This window comes from Aquarana catesbeiana, linkage group LG01 (genome assembly GCF_042186555.1).
Source record: "Aquarana catesbeiana isolate 2022-GZ linkage group LG01, ASM4218655v1, whole genome shotgun sequence".
In the NCBI taxonomy this organism is placed as follows: Eukaryota; Metazoa; Chordata; class Amphibia; order Anura; family Ranidae; genus Aquarana; species Aquarana catesbeiana.
Genome location: NC_133324.1, coordinates 536,217,564 through 536,237,860, shown reverse-complemented (window position 1 = coordinate 536,237,860; position 20,297 = coordinate 536,217,564). Strand labels below are relative to the sequence as shown.

The following is a 20,297-nucleotide window of genomic DNA, read 5'->3' as shown; positions in this document are numbered from 1 at the left end:
TGCTGCCAAAGGAGGTTCAATCAGTTAATAAATCCAAGGGTTCACATACTATTTCCACCTGCACTGTGAATGTTTACATGGTGTGTTCAATAAAAACATGGTAACATTTAATTCTTTTGTGTTGTTAGTTTTAAGCAGACTGTGATTGTCTATTGTTGTGACTTAGATGAAGATCAGATTACATTTTATGACCAATTTGTGCAGAAATACATATCATTCCAAAAGGGTTCACATACTTTTTATTGCAACTGCATATGCTTAATAAACCTGGAGAAAATATAATGAGAAATAATATTGTGGAGAATGAGATTCAGTTCAGCAACCTGAGAAACAAATCCCTGTTCAACCCCCCCAATTGGCAATGAAGTTCATATTGATTTTTTTCAAAGGATGGTCCTAAAAGTTCTTCATGATTTGAAGATTAAGAAGATGCATGATCCCGGTGACATAAAAAATGGTATTAAAAGACTTGAAGAGAGAAAAGATGTTGTAAGGCAAGCAGACAAAGGAGGGGCTATAGTAATACAATCGAAGAAAGCTTATAAGGAAGAACTGGACCGTCAATTGTGTGATGAAGATACTTATCAAAACTTACCTGGCAACCCAATAGTGAGATATAAAGATGAATTGGCTAATTTGATGGAAAAGGGTATGGCAAAAGGTGTGTGTGTGTGTGTGTGTGTGTGTGTGTATGTATATATATGTATATGTGTGTGTGTGTGTGTATGTATGTATATATGTGTATATATATATATATATATATATATATGTACATGTCTGTGTCTCTCTCTCTCTCTCTCTCTATATCTATATCTATATCTATATCTATATCTATATCTATATAGCTCTCTCATATATATATATATATATATATATATATATATATATATATATATATATATATATATATATATATATATATATATATATATATATATATATATATATATATATATACAGAGAGAGATCTAAAGATCTCTCTCTCTCTATATATATAATAATCTCCTTACAGACACAAAACATTTGATACAACTATTGGATAATAATAAACTTGATGATCTGTATACCTTGCCACAGCAGTGGCGTCGCTGTACACAATCCTCAATCATGAAGAGGCAATACAAGCAACGGAATGGGCTCTAAGAGACCTCAGTGGATTGAAGCATACACTAAGGACATTTCTCGTCAATTGCCTGAAATCGTTTGCACCACAATTATTTCTGGTATGAGAAAAAATTATTACAAACAGATCTGTGGTATAGCAATGGGCACTAAATACGTGCCCAGTGTGGCCAATTTATATATGGCCGAATGGGAGGAGAATGCCTTTATATAATAAGAAACCACAGCAACTCCTCCTATTCAAACGATTCATCGATGATGATATTGTAATCTGGGCAGGGGATAGAGAAAGTCTGATAGACTTTGGTTTTGATCTGAACACTAACAACAAAAATATTAAATTAACCTGGGAAATAAGCTATGAGAAAATACAATTTTTAAATTTGGAGATCTCAAAAGAAAATGGAAGAATGGTGACACAAACACATTTCAAAATGATGGACAGGAATGGCTACCTCCCATTGGACAGCTGTCAGTACGCTGCATGTTTGGACAACATACCCAAAGGCCAATTGGTTAGGTTAAGGAGAAACTGTAGAAAGAAGGAAGTGTTCCTTTAAACAAGCAGAATTTATTGAAGAAAGATTCACCAAAACGGGTACCAACAGTTTCAGCAAAGAAAAAATAAAGGATGTTTCCTGTCGACAGGGAAAAATTAATCCAAGATTCAATTAAAAATAAAGAATGTATGAATGGTGTCCCATTGGTTATGGATTACAATATCCAGCACAAACAGATCGAGAAATACTGGATACTGGAATATCATAAAAGCTGACTGACGTCTGGGAGTCGTGTTACCTGAAAAGCCACAGTTTACTTATCAAGGGGCCCCAACCCTCAGATTTCATTGTGAAGAATGTGTTGGCTCCACCTGAATTTTTTTTTTTTTTTTTGAAGGGAAAGGATTCTACCCCTGTAAAACCTGCTATACCTGTAGACACACGAAGGAGAGTAAGAAGAAAAAAAATGAGTTTTAAATCAGCTGTCACCGGGAGAGAGTACAAGATTAAAGACTTCATTTCATGTAAGACTGAAGGGGTGGTTTATCTCCTATCTCCCCTTGAGCAAATATAATAAACGGTAATAAATGTATCAAAACATTGGTGCAAAAAGCATGAACGTGAAGAGCTGCAATATATGATACAAGTAAATAAATTTAAATGATAAAATGAAGAAGTCCATATACATGAACACCCAAAAGTGATTTGGCAATCCAAAAATGTCCAATTATATGAAATCCCAGGTGTATGGGTCCACCACCATAAAGTGCCTGGCCGCTTACCAGAACCCCATGACCCCCCGTTACAGAGGGTCTAAATGGGCTTTGAAATCCTGCTATTCCGAACCATCAAGGAGTCAGGTGGAAGCTGGAATAGGACATCAGAAACTGTGGTGCAGATGGATGGATCCACAAGGAAAAAAGGCTCATCCCTCAACGAAGAATTATCATCATAAAGGGAAAAACAGAAGAGGGCTCAGATAGTGTAAAATCAAATGATATTTATTAAATATAGTAAACACATATAATTTGGAAAAAACATCCTCTGAAGAAAGACAGTCTGTGGCACCGGCCGGATGCGTTTCGCAAGAAAATTGTTAAATTTATTTACTTGTATCATATATTGCAGCTCATCACGTTCATGCTTTTTGCACCAATGTTTTGATACATTTATTACCGTTTTTTATATTTGCTCAAGGGGAGATTGGATCACTTTTCAAACCTTGCACCTGTTTTTTGGTTTATCATATGCACATATGTTTTCTTGCATTTTGTTCTCAATGAAGTTGGGAACACTTTTTAGTTATACACACTGTAGTTTTTTTTAAGCGCGAGTCATTATTTTCCCAATATTACATTTGTGTGTTTGTGTCACATATAGGACTCTGCAGCGCAGTTTTTTTTTCACTTTTTCCGGTTTATCTCCTAGAATGTTCTTGCCGGATCCAATATATTGAGAGAACAAAGAGGGAGCTATGGAAAAGACTAAGAGAACATACAAAAAAACATAAAAAATGGATTTCCAAAACATAGTCTTTCCAGACATTCTGATCAGTACCATAATAGGGATCCATCCTCTTTATTAGTGTGGGGGGATAGAAAAGTACAAACCTCATTGGAAGGGGGACAACAAAATTATAAAATTAAGCCAGGCTAAATCAAGATGGAGCTCCTTACTTTAGTACCGTTAGGACACAATGTGGAGTTTGATTTGAATTGTTTTATATCTAATTAACTTCCTTTGTTCCTTGGGATTTTATTATAATTTGTGTTCGTAATAGATGCTCATTACATGTCGGGGTTTAATATTAATATTTTATACTTTTAATATTTTTACCCTATATTCAATTGTATTACATTTATTTTTGATGCCCATGTTGCATTCCTTGCCTGGAGGGATGTATTATGCGGTCCACTCATTATATGGATTACGTTATATTGTGGATTGCATTTTTATAATTATCTATTAGATGTCATATGTTGAATTTGGCAGCTATCTACTTTAACCACTAGATGTCCTTCGCTGTTTATTCATTTTTGAGGAGTGTTAATATGGAGCTGGCCACTAGATGGAGTTCAATATAGGTTACGCTATTAGGGACCATGATCATGTATCTATTTTGGAGCACCTTACATTATTAATACATCCATTAGATGTCGTTAAATTGTTTATTGGCAGTTACCAATTATATCCACTAGATGCCCTCGCTGTTCTTCCAGCTCTGAGGAGTATTATAAAGTTGGCCACTAGATGGAGTACCATATAGGTCAAATCAATAGGGACCACGATCATTATTTATTTTTTTAAGTTATGAATTTTTAAACTATTTCCATAGAAACTGTTAGGACCATTAGCTAGGTGGTGGGGTTTAGGAATTTTTAGGAAGAGTAATTTAGCTCATGTTTATTGCGATGTTGATTACCATGACAGCGACTCGCTTTAGAAGTCACCTCCGTACACTCGGCTCTAAACCCTTTGAGAAAGTCACGTGGACAGTGACGCAAAGTGTCAGGGAAAAGAGCCGTGGTGACGTCCCTTCCAGGCGCGGCCGAGATCGAAAGGTTCCTGTTTGTATATGCTGTTTTTATCTGTTACATCAATTGTAAGTTACTATTAGTTATATTAAGTGTTATCAAAATACTGAACCATGGAACCCTCCTCTTCCTTTTCCATGTCACTGAGCGTTGTCATCCTGAGAGTTTGATTGCTCCTGAGTAACCCGGGGAATCGATCTGCCAGGGACCGATTGGCCAGTGTGGATTGTTCAGTTTGGCTCAATTTATTCAATATGAGATGAGAGGCTGGGGGAAACTTTATCACCCACACTGGATGGAGGATGCTAGTTGGATTGTGGCACATGCACTTTACATCGGATGAATTGTCCCGCATGTCTGGATTCAGCACCTTATATGGATTACGTTGCACTTTATAAGAGATTGTTTTTACACATTGGACTCTCTCACAAAGAACTCTTTTGAACTATTGAAAGTCCTGGACTTTTATTTGCACTTTATTTTGCCATCATTGCACAATTGTTTGCACATATATTGTTTGCTAGTTTATTGCACTAGCCTGCACTTTATTTGCACAATTGCTATTGTTGCACATTTTTTGCACAGTCACTGTTATTGGATATTTGGTAATGTACTTGTACTAGTTTTCATTTTGATTAGTAAGCGCCACATTCCCATTATTTTTCATTTATGCTTAGTGTGTGAACACCTTTTTTTGTTGGCAGCTACTTGATTAGTTTTAGATTATTTGTGGTTTGCGCATTAGTATTCCCTATACACATATGTGGGTTATAGGTCACCTTCAGGTGATGGACCCTGGCACACCCTAAACAGGAAGTTGCCTCCCTATATAACCCCTCCCATACCAGGAGCACCTCAGTTTTTTCGCCAGTGTCTAAGGTGTTGGTCACGATTGAAGATGTGCTCTGAGGAGCTCCACTGGAGGGATCCCTGCTGAATTTAAATAGCCTCCATAGACCGGATCCATCCAAAGTGCCACCGAGGCCAAGGTGGAATGTACCCGGGCCTCGTATACGAAGCACAAGGCTTTGCCTGTAACGCCTCTCCTCTCCTTGCAGGGCTGGGCCCCGGGACCCAAGGCTTTGGTTATGCTTACATTACTTAAGGTATTTTCCTGGCGGGGTGCTATTACAGGTCCAAGGGAGTGGAACCCCGATAAAAAGGAACCCAGTCCTTGAAGGTTTGCTAACGCAGCCTGACATGATGGGTGAAGGTTGGATGTGTCTGTTAATTCAGCAGAATCCTGCAGCGAGGATGAGGTAAGGGAAGAAGCCTAGAACTATAAAAGTCCACCTATGGTTTTCTTCTTTAGGGAAAAATGTTGTCATGCCTTAATTTTCCACTAGAGGGAGTATATGCACATACCTTTTAATCTGTTGTCTTCAGCACAGTGTCAGTCTGCGTGTGGCAGCAGCAGCTTGCACAGTGAGGATTCCTCTCGAGGTAAGAGATCTGCCATTCTGCATTTCTCCCGCCTGGAGGGACCAAGAGGGTTAGGGAATCAACAATGTTGTAACCCCCCCCCCCCCAGAGGTCCTGGTTTTCAGCTCCACAGGTTTTTTTTCTACCTGCTTGACATCATTGGGCTCTAACCCCCCCCCCGTTATGGGTCCGCGTGGGAGTCTTCTTTTGAAATTTTCAAACGAAGGGGGGGTGGGTTGACGGAGGGGGCGAAGCCTAGGCACGGCACCGCGTGTAGGACGTAGCATCCACGAGGAGCGCAGGGTGAAGACATTAACTGGAGCAGTCTCTCCTCGGCTGTATAGTGAGGAGAAGCAAGCCTGGCTACACTCTGGACACAGGAGTGGTGGGGGTGGTGGGGCACGTAAGGGCTGCAAATGGCCATTTCTAATATAGAAAGGAAATTTTTTCCCAGCGCTAGGCTAAACTTGTATAGCGGCATTACACTGTCAGACTATGTTCAGCGATTAGTGCATTTAAAATGGTGCCTCTGCTTTTTGTGCTTGGGACTATGCCTACCAAAAAAGACACCACAAAGACCAAAAAGGTACCAAAGATTCACCCCCAGGCGCTGGGAACTCCAGTCGTGCCTCTACACTGTCATCCTCTCCTGAAATATCAGATGTGGCAAGCCAGGGTGAGTCATTGGAACAGATTGGTGGTGCAGCTGCTTCTCACATCTCAGCCCCTGTAACGTGACTGAAGATGCCTTTTCCTCCGCCCTTTTGGGCCTGGAGGGAATATTGGAGGCTTTAATCGCATCCTCCATCCAAAAGGATAGGAAGCGTGTTAGATCCCTCTCCCCCACCTTAGACCCTTTACCAAGGGGACAGCAGGTAGAGGATGAGGTGTTACCCTCGGGCAATCAGGAGGAAAGACAAACCGATTACTCCTCTCCGTAGGAAACAATGGTGGATGAACCCTTTTCAGCCTTGCAATCTGAGAAATTGCTGGTACAGTCCCTTACGAAAATAGTTTGTTCCACTTTCAAGCTACCCCTAACGGAGTCAGCTGAAAGTTCGGTTTCTTCCTTGGGTTCCTTAAAAGCTTCAACGCCGTTGCATGCGTTTCCTGTCCATGCATTACTAGAACAGCTTATTTATGCTGAATGGGATCACCTGGATAAGCATTTTCTCCCTCCAAAGAGATTCTCGGTTCCCTATCCTATGGAGGAGGAATTCACCAAAAAATGGAATGTACCAGCAGTTGACGCTGGGTTTTCCAGTGTGAATAAAAGTCTAACTTGTCCAGTACACAATGCACAAATGCTTAAGGATCCAACAGATAAAAGGTTGGAATTCCTGTTAAAGTTCTCTTTTTCTTTGGCAGGTGCCATTACTCAGCCTGCCATCGCTGCAATAGGCATCTGTCAATCCCTAAAGGACCAATTTAGACAGGCCCTTAAAGAGGTTCCTGTACAGCAAGCCCAGGATTTGGACAAACTGCCAAGAGCATTATGTTTTGCCATAGACTCCATTAAAGATTCTATTCATCAGGCGTCCCGCCTTGCGCTTGTGCTAGTACACATGCGTAGAATCCTGTGGTTAAAAAATTGGTCAGCCAAAGCACCATGCAAAAAGCTCCTGACTGGTTTTCCTTTTCATGGGGATCGGCTATTTGGGGATGATTTGGACAAATACATCCAAACGATTTTCCAGTGGGAAAAGTACTCTTGCCAGTCAAAAGAAAGATTAAACGTCCTCCTTTTAAGCGGACTCTTCCTCCTGCACCAGGGGCATCCGCATCTAGGCAGTGGTGATGGCCCCCGCTGTCAGACTCTAGAAGGAAAACCTCAGGGTCAGGCCCAGGCTCAAAAGAAGTACTGGGGCCGGTAACCTGCAAGACAGAATTCTAAAGCCTCATTATGAAGAGGCGCCCCCCTCGCCAGGGTCATCTCCACGGTAACTCTAGGGTACAAACTGGAATTTCAGGATTTTCTCGCTTTCTGCTTTCAAACGTTCCCAAAGATCCAGGGAAAAGGCAATCTCTGTTTCGGGCACTAGACCGATTAATGACTCAGGGGGTGATCATACAAATCCCCACAGAAGAGCAAGGTTTGGGGTTTTATTCAAACCTTTACGGTACCAAAACCGAATGGAGATGTCGGACCCATTCTAGATCTAAAAAAACGAAATCCGTTCCTGAAGATCAGCTCCTTTTCGCGTGGGGTTGATCAGGTCAGTGGTTTCTGTCCTTCAAGGAGGAGAACTTCTGGCATCTATCGACATCAGGGATGCATGTCTGCATGTTCCTATACATCCTGCTCACCAAAGGTTTCTACGGTTCAAGGTAGAACAGCAGCATTTCCAGTTTGTAGCTGTGCCCTTCGGGCTAGCTACAGCACCCTGGGTGTTTACAGAAGTTCTGGCCCCACCTCTAGCCAGGTTAAGGGCACAGGGCATAACAGTCTTGACGTACCTAGATGATCTATTGCTAATAGACCAGTCGGTGGCACGTTTGGAGCAAAGTGTACGCATTACAACCAGTTACCTGGAAAGTCTAGGTTGGATTCTCAACCTAGAGAAGTCTTCCTTAAAACCACTAAAAAGGCTGGAGTACTTGGGTCTGATCATAGACACAGCCCAGAAAAGGGTGTTCTTGCCTCAGGCAAAGAGCTACGCCATAAGAGAGCTGGTGCAGATGGTCAGGTCAAAAAGAGATCCCTCCATTCGCCTTTGCATGAGGTTGTTAGGAAAAATGGCTTAATTTGAAGCGGTTCCCTATGCCCAGTTCCATTTGAGACTGTCGCAAAACAGTATCCTGTCTGCTTGGAACAAAATGGTTCAAGCTCTAGATTTGCCAATGCGGCTGTCCCCAAAGGTGTCCCAGAGCCTCAGTTGGTGCTCGGTATCCAGGAATCTGCAGAAGGAAAGAACCTTCATACCAGTTACCTGGAAAGTGGTAACGACAGATGCCAACCTTTCAGGTTGGGGAGTAGTACTGGAAAAGACAGACAGCAGTCCAAGGACAGTGGTTCAGAACCAAAAGAGCCTTGCCCATCAACATCCTAGAGATTCAGGCAGCGCATCTGGCTCTGAAGCCCTGAACATTCAGGGTACGGGATTGTCCGACAATGCCACAGCTGTGGCCTATATCAATCCGCAAGGGGGCACTAAGGGTCACGCAGCTCAGAGTGGTGGACCATATTCTAACTTGGGCAGAAAAAGATGTTCCTTGCCTATTGGCAGTCTTCATTCCTAGGAATAGAGAATTGGCAGGCGGACTACTTGAGTTGCCAGCAGTTGTTCCCTGGGGAGTGGTCCCTTCACCTCGAAATCTTTCTGGCTATATGCTTAAGATGGGAGATCCCGGATGTAGATCTTTTGGCATCCAGGTTCAACATGTAGTTGGTCAAATTTATGTCAAGGACAAGGGATCCACTGGCATGCGAGACAGATGCATGGTGACCCCATGGGGTCAGTTTTCACTGAGTTAGGCTTTTTTCCCTATTCAGTTGCTGCCACAGCTTCTTTGCAGGAGCAAGCTGGAAAGAAAGCCAGTAATTCTTGTAGCCCCACAGCATGGCCCAGAAGGTCCTGGTATGCAGAAATTGTAAAGATGGCGGTGGAGGATTCATGGTCCCTTCTACTGCGGCCAGACCTACTCTCACAGGGGCCGATATTCCATGCTACCTTACAAACTCTAAATTTGACGGTTTGGCTATTGAAGCCTACATTCTGAAGAGACGTAGTCTCTCCAGGTCAGTGATTTCTACCTTCATTAATGAAGCCGACTTCCAGAGTCATATAAGTCTGGAGGGCTTATGTTTCCTGGTGTGAATCCAAGGATTAGCACCCTCGGAAATATAGCGTAGGTAGAATTCTTGTTTTTTTCTACAAGTACAAATGAAGCTGGCCTTGAGTACTATTAAGGGCCAAGTCTCGGCTTTATCGGTCTTATTTCAAAGACCGCTTGCTTCGCATTTTTTGGTCTGGGGTTTTTATACAAGGGGTAATGCGGCTTATTCTGCCAGTTAGACCACCCTTGAACCCTTGGGACTTGAACTTACTTTTTTGTCGGTATTGCAAAAACAGCCCTTTGAACCGTTACAACATACTCCCTTGGTCCTTCTGACAAGAGAAATTGTGTTTCGGGTTGCTATACCCTCTGCAAAAGGGTATCGGAGTGGGCTGCTCTTTACTGTAAAGAAGCCATATTTAATTATTCACGAGGTCAGGTTCGTGTTAGGTCCTCATCCAAGTTTTCTGCCTAAGGTGGTTTTAGGCTTTCACCTAAACCAAGATATTGTCCTACCGTCGGTTTTTCCAAAACCATGTTCTGGGGTAGAGAACGCACTACATTGTCTTGATGTAGTAAGAGCGGTCAAGGTCTATTTAAAGACTGCTCAGGTCTGAAGGACTGAGGTCTTATTATGCTGCCAGAGGGTCCTAGGAAGGGACAGGCAGCATCAAAATCCACTATTGCTAAGTGGATTCGGCAAGTTATAATTCAGACCTAATGGTTAAAAGGTAAGATTTCACCTTTTCATGTCAAAGCGCACTCTACTAGAGCAGTTAATGTTTCTGGGGCAGTGCATCACCAAGCATCCATGGCTCAGATCTCTGCTTCAAAAAAACCTTAGAGCTAAATCGCTGTTTAACCCTTTTGGGGGGCCAGCATTACTGTATGATGATCCACATTTTTATATTCATACCTAGATTGCTTTAGAAAGCATTGCAAAGATAACTCACTGTTTAACCCTTTGGGGGCAAGGAAATCCAAAAGGTAGATCCATTTTGTCTCCTTTAACAAAATCTTATCCCAATCTCCCCTCCTATTGGATAACTCCAATCTGTAGATAATCATACATTGGAACCCTCTGATGGATGCTCCATGTGTATCCCTAAAATGTATAGCCACTGGAGACTTATCTTTTGTGGATATACTAGTAAGATGCTCCCCCTTTTTTTTACGAAATTCTCTTATAGTTTTTTTACACACCGTTGTTTTTCCCACATGGGGCAAATAATTTGATATATTATGAATGTAGTGGAACAATTCACAAATTGTTTAATTTTGTACGTCTGTTTCCCTGTAGAATCACTGAATGTATTATTCCTAATGACGTACTTGCAGATACTGCAGTGCCCACATGAATGCATGCCTGATATATGGAGTAAAGGCCAAAATGGGATTCAACTTTTCCCTATGAGTGTACTCACTGTGGACCAATGCATCCCCTATTGTTTGACTGGCCCCCCAGCCCCTCCATTTTACTTACCTGAGCCCTGGAATTTCACCCAGCAGGGACGCGCTGTCCCTCTACCTGGGGTTCTCGGCTCTTGATTGGATAGATTGATAGCAGCGCAGCCATTGGCTCCCGCTGCTGTCAATCAAAGCCAATGATGCTGGCGCCGGGGGGCGGAGCCAAGTCATACATTTGGCGGCCATGGATGCCGAACGATGGACTCAAGAGCACGCCTGCAAGGTAACTCCCCCGGGAGAGCGCTTCTCCTAGGGAATTATATGATGCGGGGAGGAGCCGCGAGAGACGCCAAGGTACCCTAGAAGACCGTGTTCTGGGCCACTCTGCAAAATGACCTGCACAATGGAGGTAAGTATGACATGTTTATTAAAAAAAAAAAAAAAAACAATCAAAGCTTTACAATCACTTTAACTATCAGATTTGGGCGGGGGCCCAATATCTGTTTTAGTCTGTTATCCAACATGAGGAGATGCCAGTATTTACCCAGCACTGTTTTCAGATGGTCCCAGTGGGTAACATAGGTGGTTACTAGTCCCATCCTATCCAGTTTCTCTTTGTCCTACTTCTCATCCTCCACCTCCAACCCCAGTATTTTTTCCCTCTTTTTCTTTAATGCTTTTAGTTTTGCCTGTCTAATAATGGAATTGGGGTACCCTCGCTTATGAAATATTTGACTCCATTCTCTATGCCCATTGTGGCTTTGAGGAGCACTGTACCCCCTGGGAGCGGGTCCATACTGGTCCCTGGCTGGTTGGCTTTTAGAGCCTTTGAGTTGGGGGGGGGGGTGGTTGTTTTGGAGAGGGTGGGCTTAGCTCTCTGCTGGGACTGCATCCCCTACCCTCGCTTGGCTTACGAGGGTGGTGTAATCTTGTCCCAGTATACAGTTTGTGAGATTTTTAGTTGAGTCTAGGTGGGGGCTTCTCGGGGAGATTATGGGGATTGTAGGGGATTCCTCTTTTTGGGAGTGTACAGTCTTTGCTTTTTGGCTATAGTTAATCTTGATTACAAGCCCCCTTATATACAGGGTGAGTACTACACCTCTTTACTAGGTGGGATTTCCATTTTTCATTCTTTTGAATACATACAGGTAGCGAGGTTTCAGAGACTGGGAGAAAGAGAACCATGTCATCTGCATAAAGTGCTGCTTTCTTCCAAACTGCCCACTGAATGTCCCGTACCTCTGTGGATGCTCTATCATCAGTGAAAATAGGCCAGGGGTTAGAGGACATCCCTGGCGGGTGCCCCTATTTGCCGGAAATAAAAATCAGATGCCATCCAATTAAGTTTAAGCTCTCGTATGAAGCCAGCACACACCTGTGCCATTAGTGTAGTTGCTTCTTAACCTCCCTGGCGGTTTTCCCGAGTGTGGCTCGGGGTTAAATTTCAGCACCATTAGCGGTATCCCCAAGCCACACTCGGGATTGCATTGCAGGATGCTGGTGCGGTGTACTTACCTTGTCCCCAGGATCCTGCGATGTCCCCCAGCTGTGTCCGTGGGCTCTTTCCTCCGCCCGAAGCCTCTCTGTGCCGGGCTCCGTTCCCTGCGAGCGTTGCGATGAACGGGGGCGAAGCCCGGCGGCAAATTCAAGAAAGTGAAAAATCATAATACAGTACACTGTAATCTTACGGATTACATTACTGTATGAAATTATTTCACATCCCTTTTGTCCCCAGTGCTTTGTCCAATGCCCTGCATGCAGTTTTATATTTTTATATATATATATATATATATATATATATATATATATATATATATAATATTATACTGTTCTTTCTGCCTAGAAAGATGAGATTGTGCATAGCAACCAAAAAGTGTCATTCTACTTCAAAAGTGGTTTTAGACCAGCTAGAAAACAGCGATGGTAAATTAGAACACTTGCAGAATTGAGCAATGGTGAATCGTGGGGAAATTCATTTTATTATTATATTATTTTTTTATAATTATTTCTATTTATTATATTATAATTTATGATTTTGTGTTTCAAACTTCATCATACACGGGATATCTACTAGACACTTGGTGGACAGATTTTAAGTGGGTTATTGCTAAGAATTACAGGCCTACAATATAAAACTCCAAATTTCTATGCAAAATAATTGTACCGCTTTGAGACGCATAAATCCTGACATAATCATACCGCCAGGGAGGCTACAAACCTTGCATAAACCCCCATTTTAAACAGTGGCATGGGCTCACCCTGCCACAGGGGGCGCCTAATATGGTACAAGCCTCAGCAGGCAATGTGGGCAGGCGTAATAACAGCCATACAGTCTTTTTTTAAAAGCGGACTTCCACCCAAAAGTGGAACTTTTGCTTTAAGCACTCCTCGCCCCCTTACATGCCACATTTGACATGTCATTTTTTTTTGGGGGGGGGGGGTGTAACGAGCCCCTTGCTCGCTCGGTTCCACTCTCCCGACACTCCTCTGCAGCTATTGAATCAGATTGCAACGTCTGATGGTTCGGTCATCCAATGCTCCGGGATTAGAACTTCAGCTATGTGCCGTTCTAACCCAGTTGTGATAGCTCAGAACAAACACCAGGCAGGCTGTATGCAAGTTCAAACAGGAACCCCTCTTTATTGACAAAATACAGGCTTTTATACACTCAAAGTGTAGGTGCAGACCTCCTGCTCATATTACTCTAACAATACAGCTGTAACCTAATTTAACATGAGCTAATTAACTAATCCCTTTAGACAGCCTAGATGACTCAGACATGACTGTTAGGCCAGACTGGCCGTCTTGTAGTTCAGAAAATCCAGTCAACATTATCACAATCAACATAGACTCTTCTTCACACAATAGCAGAGTTAATTAACACAAATAACAATGGGGATCTAATGACTCTTAGATCCCATAGTAGACTTATTTACAATACACATTTCAGCAGACAATAGACAGACAGGTGTTGGAATTTACATCAGCATTACCTAACAGTTTCTGTCCCAGCATTATGAATCAGCCACTATTCCAATATGGCAAATCCAGGGTCCCCAGAGTCAGTGTGTCCTGGGGGACCAGGACCCGAATCCACAGTAATACCATCTCAAGGGTCCCCAGGCATACAGCTCACAAAGAGCACCGTTTCCCCAAATGCAAGGGCCCCCGATCGATCGGCAAGAGGCTAGCATACAGTCCCCTCCAAAAGTCTCTCTCCCGGCTAGGTCTGTCACAGGGGTGACTAGTTTTGAGTGGGGCTTCCTGTCCTACTTCCGACAACGAGCCGCCTAGGCGGGGACTCCTCTTTCTCTAGGCGGCCCCTCCCTCTCGGCAATCTTCTGGGACATGTCACAGTTTCAATGGAGGCACCATGGAGAGGAGCGAGGCTCCGTGCGGCCGAATCGCTGGACCGTGGGACAGGTGAGTGTCTGTTTATTAAAAGTCAGAAGCTACACTTTTTGTTGCTGCTGACTTTTTTTAATAAACGAAAAAAAGCCTGGAACTCCGCTTTAAAATAAGGTGTTCTAGGTGAGTTCTGTTTTTCTTTCTACTAGGACATTGTTCTTGACTCTCACCCTATGATCCCAGTTCTTTCTCCTTGTTGATCGTGGTTCAGGTTGTGAGTCTTTCTCTGAAGGGAATTTGCTTTTTAATTCCACCTTTCTTGTTAGATCAGGTTCACCAGCTTTTCATGCTTTTATGGCCTTTTGTTTTTGTTTGTTTTTTTTTTTTGTTTTTTTTCCCCATGCCAAGACATCCCTCGCTGGTTATGTGACATTTCTTCTTGGTGCTTTTTGTTTTTTACTCCCAGTTTTGTTATGTTCTCCTTGTTAGGTGTGGGGTTTTCAACCTCATCTAGTGCTAGCTTTGGTCATTGACCTTCGGGCAGCTCTCTAGATCTGTAGGCAGTCCCAAGTTCTTGTTCATTTTGAGCCTGTTAGGGGATGTTTGCTGTTGCCCACCCTTGAGTTTGACTGCTTTTGGACATCCAGATGGTGAAGACTTCTGACTTCCCATGATGCTCAATGTATGAGAAAAAATATTTTTGTACTTGCTGTAAAATCTTTCTTGCAGTCCATTGAAGAACACAAGTCCCACTCCCTATGTTTATGTTCATGTTCTTGGTACTGCTTGCTACAAAACTGAGGCATGCTGGTTGTAGTATGACTTATCCAGGCGTCGACTAGGCATCAGTATAACACAATGGGGACTACTTTCTTCAATGGACTCTAAGTAAAAGGCCTTACAGTGAGTACAAGAATCACACCTGCTTTGGCCTGTTGGGTGCATTAGAGATCAGTTCTCATTAATAAAAATGACTGACCGACCTTTCCCTATTTCTTCTACATAACACTTTTTTTTTACACTCAGCATGTAACTTATTGAAGTAATTCAGCTCTTCTTTCTCCTTGCAGTGGCGGTACTATTCTTCTCACAGTAGACGAGGATTTCTAGCTGGGCTGCTTGATAATGTTAAGCAAGAGCTTTCAAAAAACAAAGAAATGGAGGAAAACATTAAAAAATTTCGAGAAGAAGCAAAGAAATTAGAAGAATCTGAAGCTCTGCAACATGCTCGCAAGAAATTTGTATGTTTATGTGCTTTTTGAAATGTCTATTTTTTTTAAAAAATGCTACTTTTAGAATGAACCTTACCTGGGCTAAAAAGGTTAAAGGTTTGGTACCAGTAGTGCTGAAGTGCAGATACCAAGTACCTGTGTAAGTCTTTGTATTGCCTTTGAAGCCCCCTCGAATGTCTAAAGCTGACCATACATGCATTGAATTTCAGTCTATTTGGCAACACCCAGATTGACAAAAGTTGATTTTGTCATGTTAGACTGTTGGAAATGTTTTAGCCAAACTGCAACTGCATCCAAGCAGGTGCTGGCACGGTTTGGCAATTCTGGCGGCATGCAATCCCAACTGTCAGAACAGACCTCAGTGGGAGATTTGTCAACCTGCACTGTTACAATTGATGGGGGAATCTGTTAGATTTCTTCTGTTAAGTCAGTAGGTTGAAAATAAGACATTTTAAAGTGTATGGCCAGCTTTATCCCAGGCTTTTCGTGGAATGTCCATGTCTGCTTGAATCTAGGTTAAACCTAGACATTTTAATAATTTTTTTATTTAACTGTCAGCTGACAGAACTGTAGTGCAGACATAAATTATCTGTTTAATGCAGAATCGATTTGCTGTAAATGTTTTTAAAACACCTGTCTACAGTAAAAAAAAAAAAAAAAAATATATATATATATATATAAAATATATATATATATTATAATTTTTTTTTTTTCTCTAAGTTAGACACGCATGCATATGCAAACAATCCCCAAGTTACAAACAAGATAGATTCTGTAGGTTTGTTCTTAAAGCGGTGTTCCAGTCGTTTTTAGGTTTTTATTAAAAGTCAGCAAAGTGTAGCTGCTGACTTTTAATAAACAGTCCCACAGTCCAGCGATGCGGCATTGCAAGTGTGGGCACCCGGCTGTGACAGCTTGCAGGTTCACAGCTGGGTGCGCATGCGCAAGACGCGCCTTCCCAGTGGCCGGGCAATCTTCTGGGACCGGTGACATGTCCCAGAAGATTGCAGGGAGGGAGGTGGAGGGGAGGAGTCGCCTAGGCGACGAGAGCGGCTCGGTACCTGTCAAAACTAGGTACCCGCTCTCCTCCCCAAAAAAAAAAAAATTGTTGTGTTAACAAAGATTCTTGATCAAGCTTCAGTGGAGACACCTTTTTCCCATGATAATTCTTACAGGAGTGAATTTCCCTTCCTAGGGATAGATTTCCTCTCCTATCCTGTTGTCTCCCTCCGTTTGTAAGTATGAGTCGTACGAAGGTCAGATGTATGTCACGCGGGGACTGCCTGTCTGTGTATGTGTGTGTGTATATGTATATATACCGTATTTATCGGCATATAACATGCACAGGCGTATAACACGCACATTCATTTTAAGAGGGAAGTTTCAGGAAAAAAACTTAAATTTTAAATAAGGAACTTTGAAGCAAAATAAGGGTCAGTGCCCATCTGCAGCCTCACCATTGCCATCAATGCAGCCTGATTAATGCCTATGTGCAGCCTCACCATTGCCATCAATGCAGCACCCTTACCATTGCCATCAATGCAGCAGCCTCACCATTGCCATCAGTGCAGCCTGATCGATGCCCATCTGCAGCCTAGATGGGAGAGGGAGGGGGTGGGATGAGCGCCGACAGATTACATACAGTGAGAATCTCCTATGATAGACAGAACAGTGGTCCAATGGCGGCCCAGGAGACGGGACTTCCTATTAGAGGCCGCCAAGTAAACAGGAGATTCTCACTGTATGTAATCTGATGGCACTCGTCCTGCCCCCCTCCCTGTCCCCTCCGAGGCAGCTAAAATTGAAGTATTGGCGTATAACACGCACACGCTATTTGCACCCGATTTTTATGGTGAAAAAGTGAGTGTTATACGCCAATAAATACAGTGTATGTATATATATATATATATATATATATATATATATATATATATATATATATATATATATATATATATATATATATATATATATATATATATATATATATATATATATATATATATATATGTGTGTGTGTGTGTATATATATGTATATATATATATATATATATATATATATATATATATAAATAAATAAATTCTATTAAACATGTCGCTATTTTACTAAGTAAATATATTTCTAAAGGTGCTATTGACATGAAATTTTCACCACGCGTTGCTAACGCAATACATACACACACAGTAACCAAAACAAATAAGTTCAGAAATTAAGTTGTGTAATATAATGGAATGACACAAGGAAAAAGTATTGAACACATGAAGAAAGGAAGGTGCTTAGAAAGCAATCCTGCCCCTTGCCAGTGCAGATTACCCCCTTAGCACTGACCGTACACACATATGCAGCCTCAGCTTTAAGGGGTTATAGAGCGGGCCGTTTTTCTGTTTTTGTTTTTAGAGCAGGCGGTCGGATCTTTAAGGACAACAACCGATGCGGCTAAAAGCCGCTCGGCTGTTATCCTAAAGAAGCGGGAGGGGACATCCCTTCCACCGCTCTTCCCGGGCCTCTTGTCCCACTGGGAGACTATCCACGATCCGGCACTTTCGCTGGTTAGGATGAGACTGGAACAAAGCTGTTTCAGGCTTCGTTCAAGTCTCCTATGTAAAAACACGGAAGCGACATCCCTTCCAGTTTACTTGGCGGCCAGTGGTGCCGATTTAAAAAAATTACAGTATTCAGAATCGCTGTTTTTGGCGATCTGAATACTTTGAAGTGCAAAGGAGGGATTGGGGGTCTTTTAGACCCCCAATTTCTCCATAAAGAGTACCTGTCACCACCTATTACTGTCAGCAATAAAGTGATCAGAATTACTTTTTTTTTTTAAAGTGACACTGTAAAAACAAAAAAAACAAAAATGTTTTTAAAACACCCCCCTCCCCACGAGAAAACGCATGTAAGTTGCGCACACATGTAAACGGTGTTCAAATCACACACGTGAGGTATCGCCTCGATCGTTGGAGCAAGAGCAATAATTCTAACAAAAGACCTACTCTATAACTCTAACATGGTAACCGTTACATTTTTTTTAAAGCTTCGCCTTAGGAGATTTTTAGGTACCATAGTTTGTTGCCATTCCACGAGTGTGCGCAATTTCAAAGCATGACATGTTGGGTGTCTATTTACTCGGCGTAACATCTTTCACATTATACAAAAAAATTGGGCTAACTTTACTGTTTAGTTTTTATTTAATTTATGAAAGTCTTTTTCCCCAAAAAAGTGCATTTTGAAAGACTGCTGCACAAATACCGTGTGACGTAAAATATTGCAACCATCACCATTTTATTCTCTAGGGTCTCTGCTAAAAAATAAATTAAAAAAGGTGTCTCGTTACCAAGGTGTCACACAATCATTTCATGATTGGTAAAAGCAAATGGCTCTCAAGACCTTCGCAACCTTATTGTTGCAAAACTTACTGATGGCATTGGTTAAAGAAGGATTACCAAACATCTGAACGTTTCAATGAGCACTGTTTGGGCCATAATCCGGAAGTGGAAAGAACAATTTTACCATAAACCGGCCATGACCAGGTGCTCCTCTCAAGATTTCTGACAGGGGAGTGAAAAGAATTAGAAGAGTTGTCCAAGAGCCAAGGACCATTTGTGGAGAGCTTCAGAAAGACCTGGAATTAGCAGGTACAATTGTTTCAAAGAAAACAATAAGTAATGCACTCCACTGCCATGGCTTGTATGCACGCTCACCACACAGGGCTGTAGATCATTTTTTGTTCGGGGGGGGGGGTTCAGCAGCAGGTACTAAATAAATTATTTTTAAATAAAATTGCGCCAAAATTATAAAGACTGGAATACGGAAGAACGATGTGTTGCCCCTAGTAAGCAATCGCATCCTTAATTATGTTTTTTTCTTTTTTTCAATGACAGACACAGCACTCCATTATTCAGAACCATAGGGTTACATCGCCCCCTACAGGAGTAGGACACTGGGCAGAAAAAAAGACTTGGCTACGCCTGTGGGCAGTCCTAGGTGATGTACTGGATTGGTGTCTGCCGTCGCGGATGTGGCCCACCTTCCGGGGTTGGTGGCGACACTCCCTGTCCTATCAGTTAGTGAGGTTGTTCCTCCACAACTGCAGTGGTGCACAAGAAGGTGCTGGTTGTCTCCCTTATTACATCTGTGCGGGAAACTTTAAAGATGGAGGATGTGGCTACGGCGGAGGTGCTGGTCCCCTTGGTACCCATAAACTGTCTCGCACAGCAAAAACGGTCCCTTCTCCCTCCTATTTTGGAATATTTGTTCGTATAGACTGGGAGTGTCCAAAGCGTCCCTTTGTGGTTCCAAAGACGCTTTGCTGTGAGGCACCCCTTTGTGGGGTCTCTCCTTAGAGTGGACTGCTCCACCAGTAGTGGATCCCCCTGCCTCCTAGGTTGGGTAAGGCGTCCATGATTCTGGTAGAGGAGCCTCCGACTTTTAAGGATCTGGCTGACATACCTGGAGGGGGAGCAGATTCCCTCTGCTTTCGCTGAGTTGGCGGACCAGTTGGTCTGGGGGCTGCAGTTTGTAAGCGATGCCTCTTGGACGCAGTTCCCTTGGTTGCTGAGCTCTCTGTTTTCTGCAGTGGTGCTTAGACATGTATTGGGGCTTAAGTGTTGGTCTGTGGACTGTGCTTCTAAAAAAGCTCTGACTGGGTTGCCATTTCAAGGCAGTTGTCTGTCTGGGGCTACCCTGGATGACATTAAGAGTCTCACAGGAGGGAAGTGTAAATGTCTTCCACAGTCTGAAATGGGGGGGGGGGGGAGAGCCTTGTAGCGGATGAGGTCCTTCTTAGCACACAATGGACCTAGTCTGGCGAGCCGAGCATGGCTCCCTAGACCCACGGACAAGGCCCCTTCAGCATGAAGGCGTGCCCTTGTCTATGTCCTAGTGTTCCTGCCTTGAACACCGAAAAGGGTTTCTTCCTTCCAATTGGCATCTGTCACCGGACTGTTGGCAGTTCTCC

General features: G+C 42.6%; 1 protein-coding gene across 4 annotated transcripts in view; it reads left to right on the top strand.

Annotated features, from left to right (window-relative positions):
• The window catches only part of TIMM44 (translocase of inner mitochondrial membrane 44), an 822,359-nt gene that overhangs the window by 135,364 nt on the left and 666,698 nt on the right, over positions 1 to 20,297 (top strand). For 3 of the 4 annotated variants that reach the window (XM_073594823.1, XM_073594814.1, XM_073594815.1), the window contains one exon: positions 15,181 to 15,351. The exons of the other annotated variant lie outside the window; for it this stretch is intronic. In XM_073594823.1, coding sequence (XP_073450924.1) covers positions 15,181 to 15,351 — 171 coding nt within the window. The remainder of the gene's footprint in view (positions 1 to 15,180; positions 15,352 to 20,297) is intronic. 4 annotated transcript variants of the gene reach the window in all.